The sequence below is a fragment of the Heterodontus francisci genome, chromosome 33 (assembly GCF_036365525.1).
Source record: "Heterodontus francisci isolate sHetFra1 chromosome 33, sHetFra1.hap1, whole genome shotgun sequence".
NCBI lineage: Eukaryota > Metazoa > Chordata > Chondrichthyes > Heterodontiformes > Heterodontidae > Heterodontus > Heterodontus francisci.
Genome location: NC_090403.1, coordinates 44452359 through 44465171, shown reverse-complemented (window position 1 = coordinate 44465171; position 12813 = coordinate 44452359). Strand labels below are relative to the sequence as shown.

The 12813-nt window shown below is 39.5% G+C and overlaps 1 protein-coding gene across 1 annotated transcript in view; it reads right to left on the bottom strand.

Annotated features, from left to right (window-relative positions):
* LOC137347995 (potassium voltage-gated channel subfamily H member 4-like) overlaps positions 1-10124 on the bottom strand; it is a 152446-nt gene extending 142322 nt beyond the window's left edge. The window contains exon 1 of the mRNA XM_068013067.1: positions 10049-10124. Coding sequence (XP_067869168.1) covers positions 10049-10124 — 76 coding nt within the window. The remainder of the gene's footprint in view (positions 1-10048) is intronic.
* Positions 10125-12813: the final 2689 nt, after the last annotated feature.

Below are 12813 nucleotides of genomic sequence, written 5' to 3'. Positions count from 1 at the left end.
AGAAACTTTGCATGGGTGATTACAGGTTGGGCTCAGCTGCAATACGCTGCCAGTCTGCCAACTCTCACTGAAGAATGCTCACTTGGTTGAGGGACTGGTGGGCTGGTAGTACATGACAGATTTAAATCCAATTATATTATAATCACTGATAATCAAATCTTTTCTTCACACCTTCCATTACCTCAAGCTCATTACTAAACATTGTACTATGTATGCCCTGTTCCCTGTCCCCTGCTCCTCCTTTTAACAAGCTCAACATAAAGCAATACTGTACTATTTCCATTTTTTTGTTCTTATTGGATCTGTTCCTTCAGTGCACTTCAGCTCAGGATAATTAAAATCCTTCCATAATTGGTATCCTTCCTTACCCTAATGCACATTTTATTTGGCCAAGGACTTCCATACTAATTTATTTTTTTGTCTTGTTGTTCAATACCCATTCCTAGTGAATAATAAACTCCTCCAGTGTCAGGCTTCCATTTAAATTGATTCAATTCTCTTAAAGTTACATTTCCTGTTGATAATCTTCTGCAGCTTTCTTTACTAGCCATGCCCTCCTCCTAATTTTAAATTTCCCTTTCTCTTCTTTTGACCCAAAGATAGTAATTCATTCCAAGATGCAGTTTTATGCGTGCTTGGTAGCTCTTATGATCATTCTTTATGCATCAACCTAGAAAATGAGTGTCAGCAGCTTGTTAAACCATGGAAAGGGGGAGCAGGGAGAAATCACAGTAATTTTCATACATGGTCCACACTTTCCTCCGGAGATCACTCAATAGTGATCAGAATCTGTTTAATTTTTCCCCTTCCTTTCCTGCATTACTGAGACTAATTATAAGCCATTATCACCACTCTGGCATTGAATCTGGAACTTCCTTATTTGTTAGGCTCAGTGCCACAACAGATGGTGTGTTTACTCATTGAGGCACACTTCCTCTCCAACTTCTTCTTTCAGCAAGATCTTGTGTCCAAATATATTCATTTTCTCATCCAGACTCCACTATAGTCTGGTCTCTGGTACTCCTTATATGAATAGTAAAACACTTTAATTTTATTAATCGTAGTGACCACTACTACCACCTATTGACATTTATTCCCTCTCTTTTCAGCATCTTGGCTTTTTTAACATAACGTTGTGGTTGGACCTAGTTCTTATTATCCTGCAATTGTCACCTAATCGTCTCGCTATACATCTAGTTTAAGAACTTTCCATTTCAAAATCAGGTCTTGTTTTCTAGTTCCCATGATCTAACAAGAATCATAGAATATCCAGTTAGTCCCACATCCCTGCTCTTTCCCCATGTCCTATCAGACGGTGCATTCCAAATCCTAACTGTTCATTGTATCAGAAAGGTTTAGCGTAATGTTGCCTCTGGTTCTTTTGCAAATCATCTTAAATCTGTGCTCTCTGGTTGTTTACCCTTTAACCATTGTAAAACAGTTTCTCTTTATTTACTTTATCTAAACTCTAATTAAATATAATTGATAATTAACGGTCCATGACTTCTGTAAATTCAACTCAATTTTTAACTACTTTTTTGCCTACACGATCTCTCAAACTACATGTTAAAGCCAGGTGTCATATTTACTTTTGATGTATCAAAGACGGGATTATGTCTTTTAAAGTTATAACACCTCATCCCACAGGTGTCTCTTGTTCCCTACATTGAGCCTTTTAATGAATTCAAGGCTCACCATTCAGTTCCCTTTTGAAACTCATTCTTTCCCAAAGCCGCCAAACTGGGGAATTTCTTACCTTCCCTACGCTTTCCTGCCTGTTTCTTAAAACCCAAGCTTGGTGTCACTTAATCACTACTTCTTGGTTTACATCATCTCTTTTACTCTTTTCAACATTGATGAGTCCTGTTTTCCAGTGTTTTTTTATCCTTCACCTTTCTTTCTCAATAAAAAAATTTAAAAATAATGGAAATTATGTTGCATTGGGTGGTCTGCATAAACTTCAGTAGTTTCTGGATCACTGTCCTTTCCTTCTTAGATTTGAAATTCAGCTCATCTTACAATAATGTACCAGTAAAGTAACTACAGGTTGACTGTAGTTAGTCAAACCACAATAAAAATGACAACAACAAAAAGTGCCATGGAACCCATCTAGTTCATTCTGTTCAGGTTCATTTACAAGATCTGCAGATTCCACTTTCATCTCCCTCCTGCCCATAGCTGCATCTGTCATACTTCTTGATGGTTCAGGCTAAAATAAGTCACCAGGCACCAGGAATGTCAATATAGAAGTCATTTTTGACCAACTGCACATAATTTTATTGCAACGTCACACAAGGGACCTTTATGCCAGGGTGCTAAAAGATTAAATGCACCTTACAAGGATTGTGGTTTTATAAAACCTATGGTTGAAGCACTGGATCTTACAGTATTTACCAGAGTTTTCTGTGTAGATTATAAATGAATGTAGAGCTCCTTTCTTTTGCCATTACGTCGCTTAACCTCGATGAAGAAAGTTTTTTTTATGTCAGATTGATGTTTTTTGATCAAAATATTTTTCAGTGCAATTACTCCCATTATATTATTAAAGGCAAACATAAATTATATTTCCTGCACTAAATGAATATCAGGCACAGAAAGTAAAAAACTTGTTGCAGTACAATTTATAGTTAGAAGGCAATCCTGTGGATACAGATGAACACAATATAATTGGATGTGCAGTTAGAGTCTGATTCGAGCTGTAGTTAACTTAGTAAACAACTGATTTGAAAATGTCATTTTTTATTTTATTTTACTACAGGGTTTTTTTTTCATTTTACTGTACATTCATCAAGCATTTCTCCAGTTTCTCTAAGCAGGGTGTTTGTTATGGAAAAATGTGTCAAATGGCACTCCTGGTTTGAGATAAAGGAGCTCAGCACCTCCCCCACTGGGACAACAATAAAGAAACCAGTCACATGTGATGTCATCACCTTTCCTATGCCTGAATTTCTTGTAGTCAAATTACTGAAAGTCCTTGCGGCTTTATGAAGTCCAGTGTAACTTAAACTTGATGTGATTTAACACGGCCTCCGAGATGGAAGACTATGCAATATCAAACAGCCACACTTAAATAGAGGCTTCCACATAACTAAACAGTCAAAGCTGATTTACAGGAGATTGGGGGTTAAATACAAGAGATTAAATACAAAAAAGTTGACTTATTTGGTCAACAAGATGTTTGCATATCAAGCCATTGAGTAATGAATTTGTTTACCTAATAGGGTATGCATATGCTCTGCTTACAGAGAAACACTCCATCTGCCTAAATTCAGAGAGCTTGGGTGCAGGTTGGCAGAGCCAAGATTTAAAAACAATCAAGTGTGCACAGGAGACTGCTAGAATTTAGTCACCTAAAGCCAGGTAGCATTCCAATGTACTGGTAAGCTTCCTACTGCATCAACAGCAAAGAACACCCTACCATTAGGATATTGGTTTGCAGAGCTATCTTCAGCTGAAAGGGAAGAACCCCACCATTGACAAATATATTCCTCCAGATTCCAACAGTGTGTAAGGCTGACTAGTCAAATATCAACCAAGCCAAGTCAAGTTTTTTGGTAGTGATGCATTTTTTATGTTTTTAATCCTCAGCTTGCACCACACCTCACACCATTGTCTTCTTGAGAGGATGGTCAGACATCTTTTTTCCAGCTCTATCAGTTTCCACTTCTTCTCTGTATTCAGTGACCTAGGTCTTAAGCTCTGGACTTCCTTCCCTGAACCTCTCTGCCTCTCTACCTCTCTCTCCTCCTTTAAGACACTGTTTCTTTGACCAAGTTTTTGGTCATCTGCCCTAATATCACCTTATGTGGCAAAGGGTCAAATTTTGTTTGATAATGCTCCTGTGATGTGCCTTGGAACGTTTTACTACATTAATGGTGCTATTTAAATGCGAGTTGTTGTTGTTGAGAGCAATGAGCAGGAAATGGGAGAGAATTTACAAAAATGACCAGAGGTTTGGTTGAAGAATTAGGCTTTTGAAAGTAAGGAGAGAGTTGGTACAATAAGAGGGATATAGGGCAAGAGTCACAGGTTATAAAGGAATGGTGGCTGCATGTCTGTGCCACTGATGGAGGAATGAAGCATTGGGTAGGGAAAGAGAGAAACACAGAAGACTAGAGTCTGAACAGCTGAGGCTTGATGCTGGGTCTAGGTGGAAAAGATTGTATAGGTACAGTGGAGCAAGGTCCCAGAGGAATTTGAAAACAAAAACAAGGATTTTTAAGTTGATACTCTATGAGATAGGAAGTCAATAGAAGTTGGTGAGCACAGAGGCATGCAGGATCTAATATAAAATGAAAATCAGATAACTTCAAGTTTGATATTAGGTAATATTACTCAAAAATTACATGTAAAACATGTTTTCTTTTCAGCACAAGATATAGAGATTACCAAATCAATTTAATGGATAAGGTTACAGTTTCAGTGGAAGTAGTAAAATTGTATTCTGTACATTAGCTCTAGATGGATAATAAAATTAAACCTAACTTGCACATAACCAGAATAGCTAAACTGATACCAGTATGTACCAAGAACGGAGATAAATTGCTAAGTAATTGCCCGTATGTATACACATACAGAGGTCTGATTTATGTTTTTATGGGAAGAGAGCCGAGCACCACACTAGTCGGTACCTTCCCATAAATATTGCTAGATATGGGTGGTTTTCAGTGGCTGGAATCAGAAATGCATGAAAGTCCTTCCCCATCAGAAATCTCCAGGTTTTCATTCCCATGAGTGGGATCAGCAAGGGCAGAAGCCTCATTTATATATAGATTTGTGAGCATGTCAGTCCTTCACACCATTTCCTGCCATTCCGATACGCAGAACACCAACTGTAAAGATCACCTATTTCAAATAGGTATCTAGGCAACATGCGTATCCTGGGAGACCATGGAAAGGACACATCAAAATAATGGTAAGCATTTTTAACCACTTTCTCTTTATTTTTCCAGCTCTTGGCACTCGTGTACTCATGAGACCTTTTGCAAACCATCACAAATTATTTGCTTCTTCATAAATCATTACTGGCACTAAAGGGTTTCTCAATAAGAATCCTCCTAGTGATGATGTGTGTGCAAAGAGGAGGAGAAGCTACAGATGGCTGCTACATAGGTGAGGCTGCACAAGAGATTCTCTCTGCTAACCCGTCTCATCCTGCACACCCGCATCTGTGGACAGAGATGAACATTCTCCACTTTGTCAGACAATTAGTCCAGACTGAAGCATCTTTTCCAAAAGGAAGCTGGGACAGCAGTCCTGATGGCATCACTATGTGAATGCCTGACTACCTGTATTACTGGGTGCTTCCTTATACAGTCCAATCACTGGGTGGCACTTGTTCTATGCCTAATGAGTTGTGGATGTCATTCCCTTCTCTTTTGGAAAATGGGGAAAATGTGTTAGCAGGGATAACCGTATGATTGCCAGATAACCACACCATAGATAACACTTTCCAATGCATTGATCCAATAGGAAACTGGATTAAAGTTCTCTTCAAAGTCAGCAGCAAAGTCAGCAGGGTGTTAGAGCATCACCTAACAGATTATCATACTGCAGGAATTTCTCTTCCAGTCCATGGATGCCTTGAATAATATGCCCTGTTAGGCAGAGACATAACTGACTCTGAATTTTGTCAAGTTGGACCCAATTCCTTCTTCAACCATAGAATATAACAACATAAAAGAAAGCCCTTTGACCCATTATACCTAAACTGGCTGTCTAAAAGAGCAATCCACTTAGTCCCAGTTCACTGCCCTGTCCCCAAATCGTTTTTTTTTAAAAAGACCCATTTCCAAATATTTATTCACTTTTCTTTTAAGCGATATTATGGATTCTGTTTCCATCATTGGACATTGCATATCCTAACAATCCTCTGCATAATTTTTCCCTTAATTTCTCACCTTGTTCTTTTGATGCCGATCTTAAATTTATGTCTCTAGTTGGGAATTCACTGACTAATATTCTTTTCTATTTGCCTCATCAATCCTTTCATTGACCCGTACCAGTAAGCTATCCTTCAACTCAAGAAATACTGCTGTCTGACTACATTCAGTCATGTTTCTTTGCAGGATGTGCTCTAGGTTTTCTTGTAAACTTGCTAAATTTGCATGTTCACTACATACACCTGGAACTTGCATTAAGTGGCTTTATTGCACTTTGATGTACTGAACAAACGACATCTTCCACTGCATTGCAGCACTTGCAACAGTACAAAGTCAAATAATTTATATTAACAGTCTGAAAGTCAAAATGAGGAAAGGGATGCATTATACACAGATGCCAATTTTTCTAAAACAAAATGGAGAATAGGGTGAGTTGTTTATTAAACATGGAGCTATATTCTATTCATTTAGTAAATTTGTGAAAATATTGAAACTGAACACACAGAACTGGAGTCCCATTTTTCGAAGCTTCGCTGTTTATTATGAGATGATTGTTTACTTACAGGTCCCAATTCCATTTTACTGCCCTTTCATAATGCTTCCCTCACCCAGTTTTTTCCCCCCACAAATTCTAAAGGGACTAAGTACACAAAGCTGTGATATGTAGGTCTAACACCACAGAAACTCACCTGCATAATAGAGGAAACTATTACAGATCTAGTGAAAAAGTTACCGATGCACTTGAAGCATTATTGCATGTTTGGCTCAAGAACTGTTTATGCTGGAGTTAATGGAAATTTCATTGGTATTATATAAATCCATTCCTAGATTAGCTAGATGTATCCTGGAATCATTAGTTTTTTTATTCATTCATGGGATATGGGCATCGCTAACTAGGACAGCATTTATTGCCCATCCCTAATTGCCCTTGAGAAGGTGATGGTGAGCAGCCTTCTTGAACTTCTGCAGTCCATGTGGGGTAGGTACACCCACAGTGTTGTTAGGAAGGGAATTCCAGGATTTTGACCCAGCGACAGTGAAGGAACGGTGATATAGTTCCAAGTCAGGATGGTTTGTGGCTTGAAGGGGAATGTGTAGGGGGCGGTGCACCCATGTAACTGCTGCTCTTGTCCTTCTAGGCGGTAGAGGTCACGGGTTTGGAAGGTGCTGTCTGAGGAGCCTTGGTGCATTGCTGCAGTGCACCTTGTAGATGGTACACATTGCTTCCACTGTGCGTCGGTGGCGGAAGAAGTGAATGTTCGTGGATGGGGTGCCAATTAAGCAGGCTGCTTTGTCCTGGATGATGTCGAGCTTCTTGAGTGTTGTTGGAGCTGCACCCATCCAGGCAAGTGGAGTGTATTCCATCACACTCCTGACATCTGCCTTGTAGATGGTGAACGGGCTTTGGGGAGTCAAGAGGTGAGTTACTTGCCACAGGATTCCTAGCCTCTGATCTGCTCTTGTAGCTGTTGTATTTATATGGCTACTCCAGTTCAGTTTCTGGTCAATGGTAACCCCCATGATGTTGATAAGTAAAACCAAAATAAAGTACTGTTACTGTAATAGGGGTTAGAAGAACATTGACATATTAATTAGAGTTACTTTTGGGCTAGATGTCAACAGGATCGACTGTTATTCCTTGACTGAATTGTTTCACACAGTTGACAACCTGCTCTCTTGGGTCCATCAGAATTTATTCTGCAAAGTACAATAGTAACCTTTCCAGTGACTGCAACTAAAAGACAATTTGATAAAATTATAATTAATTTTCCAAGGGCTGCCTGTTCAAAATATCCAAATTAAATTTCCAAAAAACACAATGAACATTGATGAAGACAAGATTGTGAGTCAAAAGAGACTTTAAATACATTTATGCAGGTAACTCCAGTATAAGCTAATTCTCTGAAAGATACACAGTCTATGCCTAACTATTCTCCTGCAGCAAGCTATGAAATACAACTCAATATCACTTCAACAACACAAAGTAAAACAACACTGCAGTGCGAATGATTTGGTAGATTATCACTTCAGTTCAGGTCATATAATTGAACTGCTGGAGCCTGCCATTGGAATGAAATGTAAGTAAAAATTGCAAAATTTGTCTACAAATTATAAAGAATACCAACGAAAGAACAAATGCATGTCAGGGTTCAGATCATTAATAAGCCACTCAACTTCTGTTTTGTGGCTCAGCTTGTTTTTGTATATATGTAGCTTTCTTACCCCCCCCCCCCCCCTCCATTCCCACCATCCCCCCTCCCCACCACATCACCACCACTACCCACCCCCAAATGATTCTGGCCTTATTTTTTCCCCTTCTAGATTTTGCAGAATGAGAACATGCAAAAATTACAGGCATGAACCTATGTCTAAGTATTCTGTAGCGTTAGTATTGAGCTAGAAAGCACGTCATCACACCTCCCAGATGTCATCTGAACTCCTCATGGATTCTTGGTTTACAACATACGCTGACCCACATGTTACCTTTATGCAATATATATGTGGAAGTTACAACTTGAGTCTGCCTGTAAAGTCAAGACAATGTCTTGTTGAGTTTTCCATTGTTCGTAATCACCTGATAACACGAATTATTAAGGCTAACTTATGAATATTGACCACCTGGGTGAGGTATCAGAGGACAACAAATATGCATGGAAGTATACTCTAAAGGTCGTCAATGCCTTCGGGAAAGATGAGCAGGGACTAAAACTGGAAAGAGAACTAGTGATGGAAGAGCAACATGCAATAGACCTGATTCCTACTATAACAGCTACGGGGGAAAAAGCAGCAACATCAAATGAGCTTAGATAGCCCCAGAAGATGAGGCACAACGAGGAAAATAACCTCTTCTGTGCCATCATTTTTATGATGCCTAATCCTGAACCCAACAGGATTCTGGAAGGAAGCACAGACAATGTGCTTTTTTTTTCCAGATGGAAAAAAAACGAATCCTGTGAGTCAGCCCACGTGAAGTGCAAAAAAAAAATTGTCCTTCAGCTAGAAACATGAACGAAAATTTAATTTATGTTAAGTACCTTTGAAATTTTTCACCAACACTAGAACCTCAATATCTCTCTCCTGCAGCAAGGATCTCAAGCACAAAAAAATTATGTTGGATACAAAAAGTAGTATGTGCAAAGTTTACTGGATCCATAAGTAGCCACGTTGTGCTATTTTATATAACCATAAGTTTTTTTTTTAGCGCCTCCGAAACAAGTGTGATTGTTACTTTCAATGACTTTAATTGCCGAGCCTCGAACTGTTGCAGTTTTTGTGTTTGTGTCTGGACGAGGTTTCAAAGTTTATTTATTATGCAAAAAAAAAATAGAAACTAGAAGAATTAAGGGAATTCTGAAGGCAAATCTTACAGAAATAATTTTTGGGGGCATATTACTGTTAATTAAGCTCCTTCGATTCGCTTGAATGAGTTTCGGGCTAGCGCATTTACTGTAAAGAGGCTGTGTTGTCCATGGTGCTGAAACGGCGCATCTCACTCCACATTGTGCGAAAGGTCCGTGGACGAATCCAGTCAACCTCACACCACGGAGAAGGAGCGGAATGACCTGGAAAATACCTTAGCCTCCTCTCCACCTTTCATGGATTTATAATCCCTACATCTGTCAGCTCAGTAGGGGAGGCCCTGGGTGGAGCGGGGGATAGAACATATTTTACCCAATGTTTCCTGTTATATTTTGTGAACGATTATGTCGCGTTCATCCGATAATTTTGTAGGTTAAAACGTTAAAGAGTTCCTTCTAAATGTAACTTTAAAAAGGCAACCTTGAATATCTCAGAAGCCCTGAGCTCTGGGATGTTTACCACCTCCTGTCTCCCTGGAGACCACAACCAACCAACAAACAAAGCCAGGTTATTTTTCCAGTTTCTGACCTCAGTGTATCACACCTACCCGAGATTTCACCTGATGCTGTAGACTTTACATGACATGGCTGGGTCAGAAATACAGCTTATAATGGTCCCCTCTCCCACATGAAAAGTCATAATTTCAAGTTGAAAAAAATGAAAACATTGGAAATGAAGGGTGTTCGCGTTTTTAGCTTGATGCTAAGGCATTGCCGGTCAGCCTTTATAAACTTAACCTAATACCCCAAACCTATGGAAAACCAGAAATTCAGTCCCTTACAATGTTCTGTCTCTTTCAGACTTACGTGTTCCATCAAACCGCGTTGCTATGGTGTCCAAAAAGGTATTCTGAGGCGCTAACAAGCCTTTCATAACAGGCATTTTCCCGCCGTTGATTAAGAGTTTCTCACTTTACAACTATGCCATGGTAGGTGATGGAAGTTTGCCTCAATCGACAGCCCTGAACTTTGTGCGGATCCACACGGTAAGGTAGTGCAAACTCACGTCTCCCAGTCACAGCCTTGTTCGGAGATACCAGTGCAATTGTTGTGACTGATCTACCACATCACATGTTTCTCTTCGATATCTATCATTACAATTAGTCGTTTGCTGCCCCTCGGCGCAATAATTCAGAGCTCTTCCCATCTCCATCTCTCACTCTTACATTTCCACTGAAGCTCTTCATTCGGTCCATCAGGCAGTGCTGCAATCTCTCGCACTCCCTCTACCAGCCACGAATCATATAAATCGGAGCATCTGCCCGATGACAGTGTGGCACAGTGGGGACTGCACAAACACATACTCTAACCCGGCTGCTCTATACCATTAGGAATCTTTCTCCTCCTCCTGAACCCAGCACTTCCTGACTTCAGGTGGGCAAGGAAACAAAAATCAAGATTTATTTTAGACAGAAGGATTTTCTATGAAGTTTCGTGAGGTGAAATTACTAAAAAAAAAAAGAGTTGCCCCAATGTGATTTGTATGCAAAGTTTTGAGCGAAAGTCTCGTCTTATTTTCAGAGGCAATATATACGATGAGATTGGAGGCAGAACAATTGTTAATAATAAAACTGAGGGATTGGGACAAGCTTCATATATTTGCACCATCAGATCCAACATCACAACCGGTGTGCGTCTGCTGAAACCCGTTTTCCTACAATGAAATGCAAGTTAGTGAACTTTCGGAGAAGTTGGGTGTAATCTATGGGTTGATCATCGCGGGGGTGGGGGGAATCGGAATGGCCTGAAATAGAGAGAGGGTTGAAATCTATAGATGGTGCCCGAGACGCATAACTGGCAGAAAAGTACTTTACTATCCCAGTAAACCTGCAACTTCCAATTTAAAGGCGGTTCAATCGACATTTCTCAACCTTTGTTAAAGTAAGTGAAGATATCCACACAACCACTTTTAAACAGGCAGCCAAGTTGTCAGTGCTTCCCGCAATCGTACATTTTTTGGGGCTTGCTCGAGCCTGGGGATTTTGTAAAAATAGCGTATGAACAACATATTTCCTGATCTTCTTTTGAATGTTGTGAAGGTAACTGGCGCTATAAAATGCGGAAATGTTTCAATTAATTGAAAATCTCAGACGGCATTAGAACCGTAATCACTCCGGAGTCATCAGAAATTAGCAGTTTGTGCCAATTTCTGGAATTTCAGCTTAGCATGGACTTGTTTCTTTGCAAAGGCGCAGTTTCACCATTTTGGCAAAGGATCGTGCGTTACTTTATCGTGATAACATAATGTACGAGGGCACATCAGGTCGGGTTGTGAAATGGCGAGGGTTCTGGTCTTATACTGGTTTAACTAGTTTACATTTCCCCCCCTGCGCTTCTAGAACACTGCCCTTAATCTATTTAAAATAAATGGACCAACGACTGTGTTAAATAGCTCCAAGCATGTTATGGGTCACGTTGATTGCTGTGTTGCTAGTGGAGATTAAGTCCAATGTTTCACTGCCATCTCCACATGAAGAAATGTTATTGCTCTCAATATGCAAATTATGCCCCCAAAGCTTTCTAAGCAATTAGAGGAATGCTGATAATATCCTATTAAAGTGCCCACATGAAGGAGTAAGTGACAATATCCTGGGGGTACATTCTTATGGTCTTTATCCACTGTTGTTGAGTAACTGGTGTGGGGGTGGGGGAGATAAACAGAAAATGGGAATTATACAAACGGGGGCCAAGCATCTTTTATGGAGATTAGAGTTCAGATTCAGAAATACTGACGTTTTACCAGATTAGATGCTAAAGGTAAAACAGAGATGGACACCTGTAGAGAGTTTCTCTTAGAGATTTGATGTAGCAAAACTGTTTGGCAATGTGAACATTAAATGAGCTGACATACATTACAATTATTATTTGAATTATTACTACACATGGTTTCCCTATGTGTGTTAGTTCAAGAACTTGCCAGCTAATGTCATCAAGAAGTTGACCAAACACCCAAAAGTGCCCTACCGATCTGAAAAGGATCAAACATGCCAACCAAACGTCCCTTTCAAGGGAAATGAGGGAAGGACATCTATTTAAGAATGAGTCATCACTAGGATATTTTTGGGCACTCGCTACAATTAAAGTTCAAAGCAACATGACAGTGCCCTTAGATTGGACAATCCACCTTTTATCTCAGCCGTGATAGTACTTACAAGGAAATCCATTTGGCAGGAAAAATCAAGCAAGTAACTAAATAGATGGTGTGTTACCAAAAATGCTCATTGAACAAGTAATCAATCCGACATATTCTACCATAATTTGAAAATACTCAGAAATCACAAGATCATTGTTATAATAAAAGCCACTGGGCCAATTTTAGTTTATCCAATCAGAAACATCCCCTGGTCCCTGTTTTGTGGCATCCAGTTGTTGCTTAAATAATTCCAGGGGGTTCACTCTACCTGGAAGTTCATTCTATACATTGATCAGTCTTTATATAAAGAATTTCCTAACATTAGCCCTTTACTACTTTGGACCTGTGTTCCTCGTCATCCTCTCAATTTATTTTGAAGTAATTTTTTGGATGATCTTTTTTCACACTGTTTATTATATATTTCGATAAGCTTATCTCT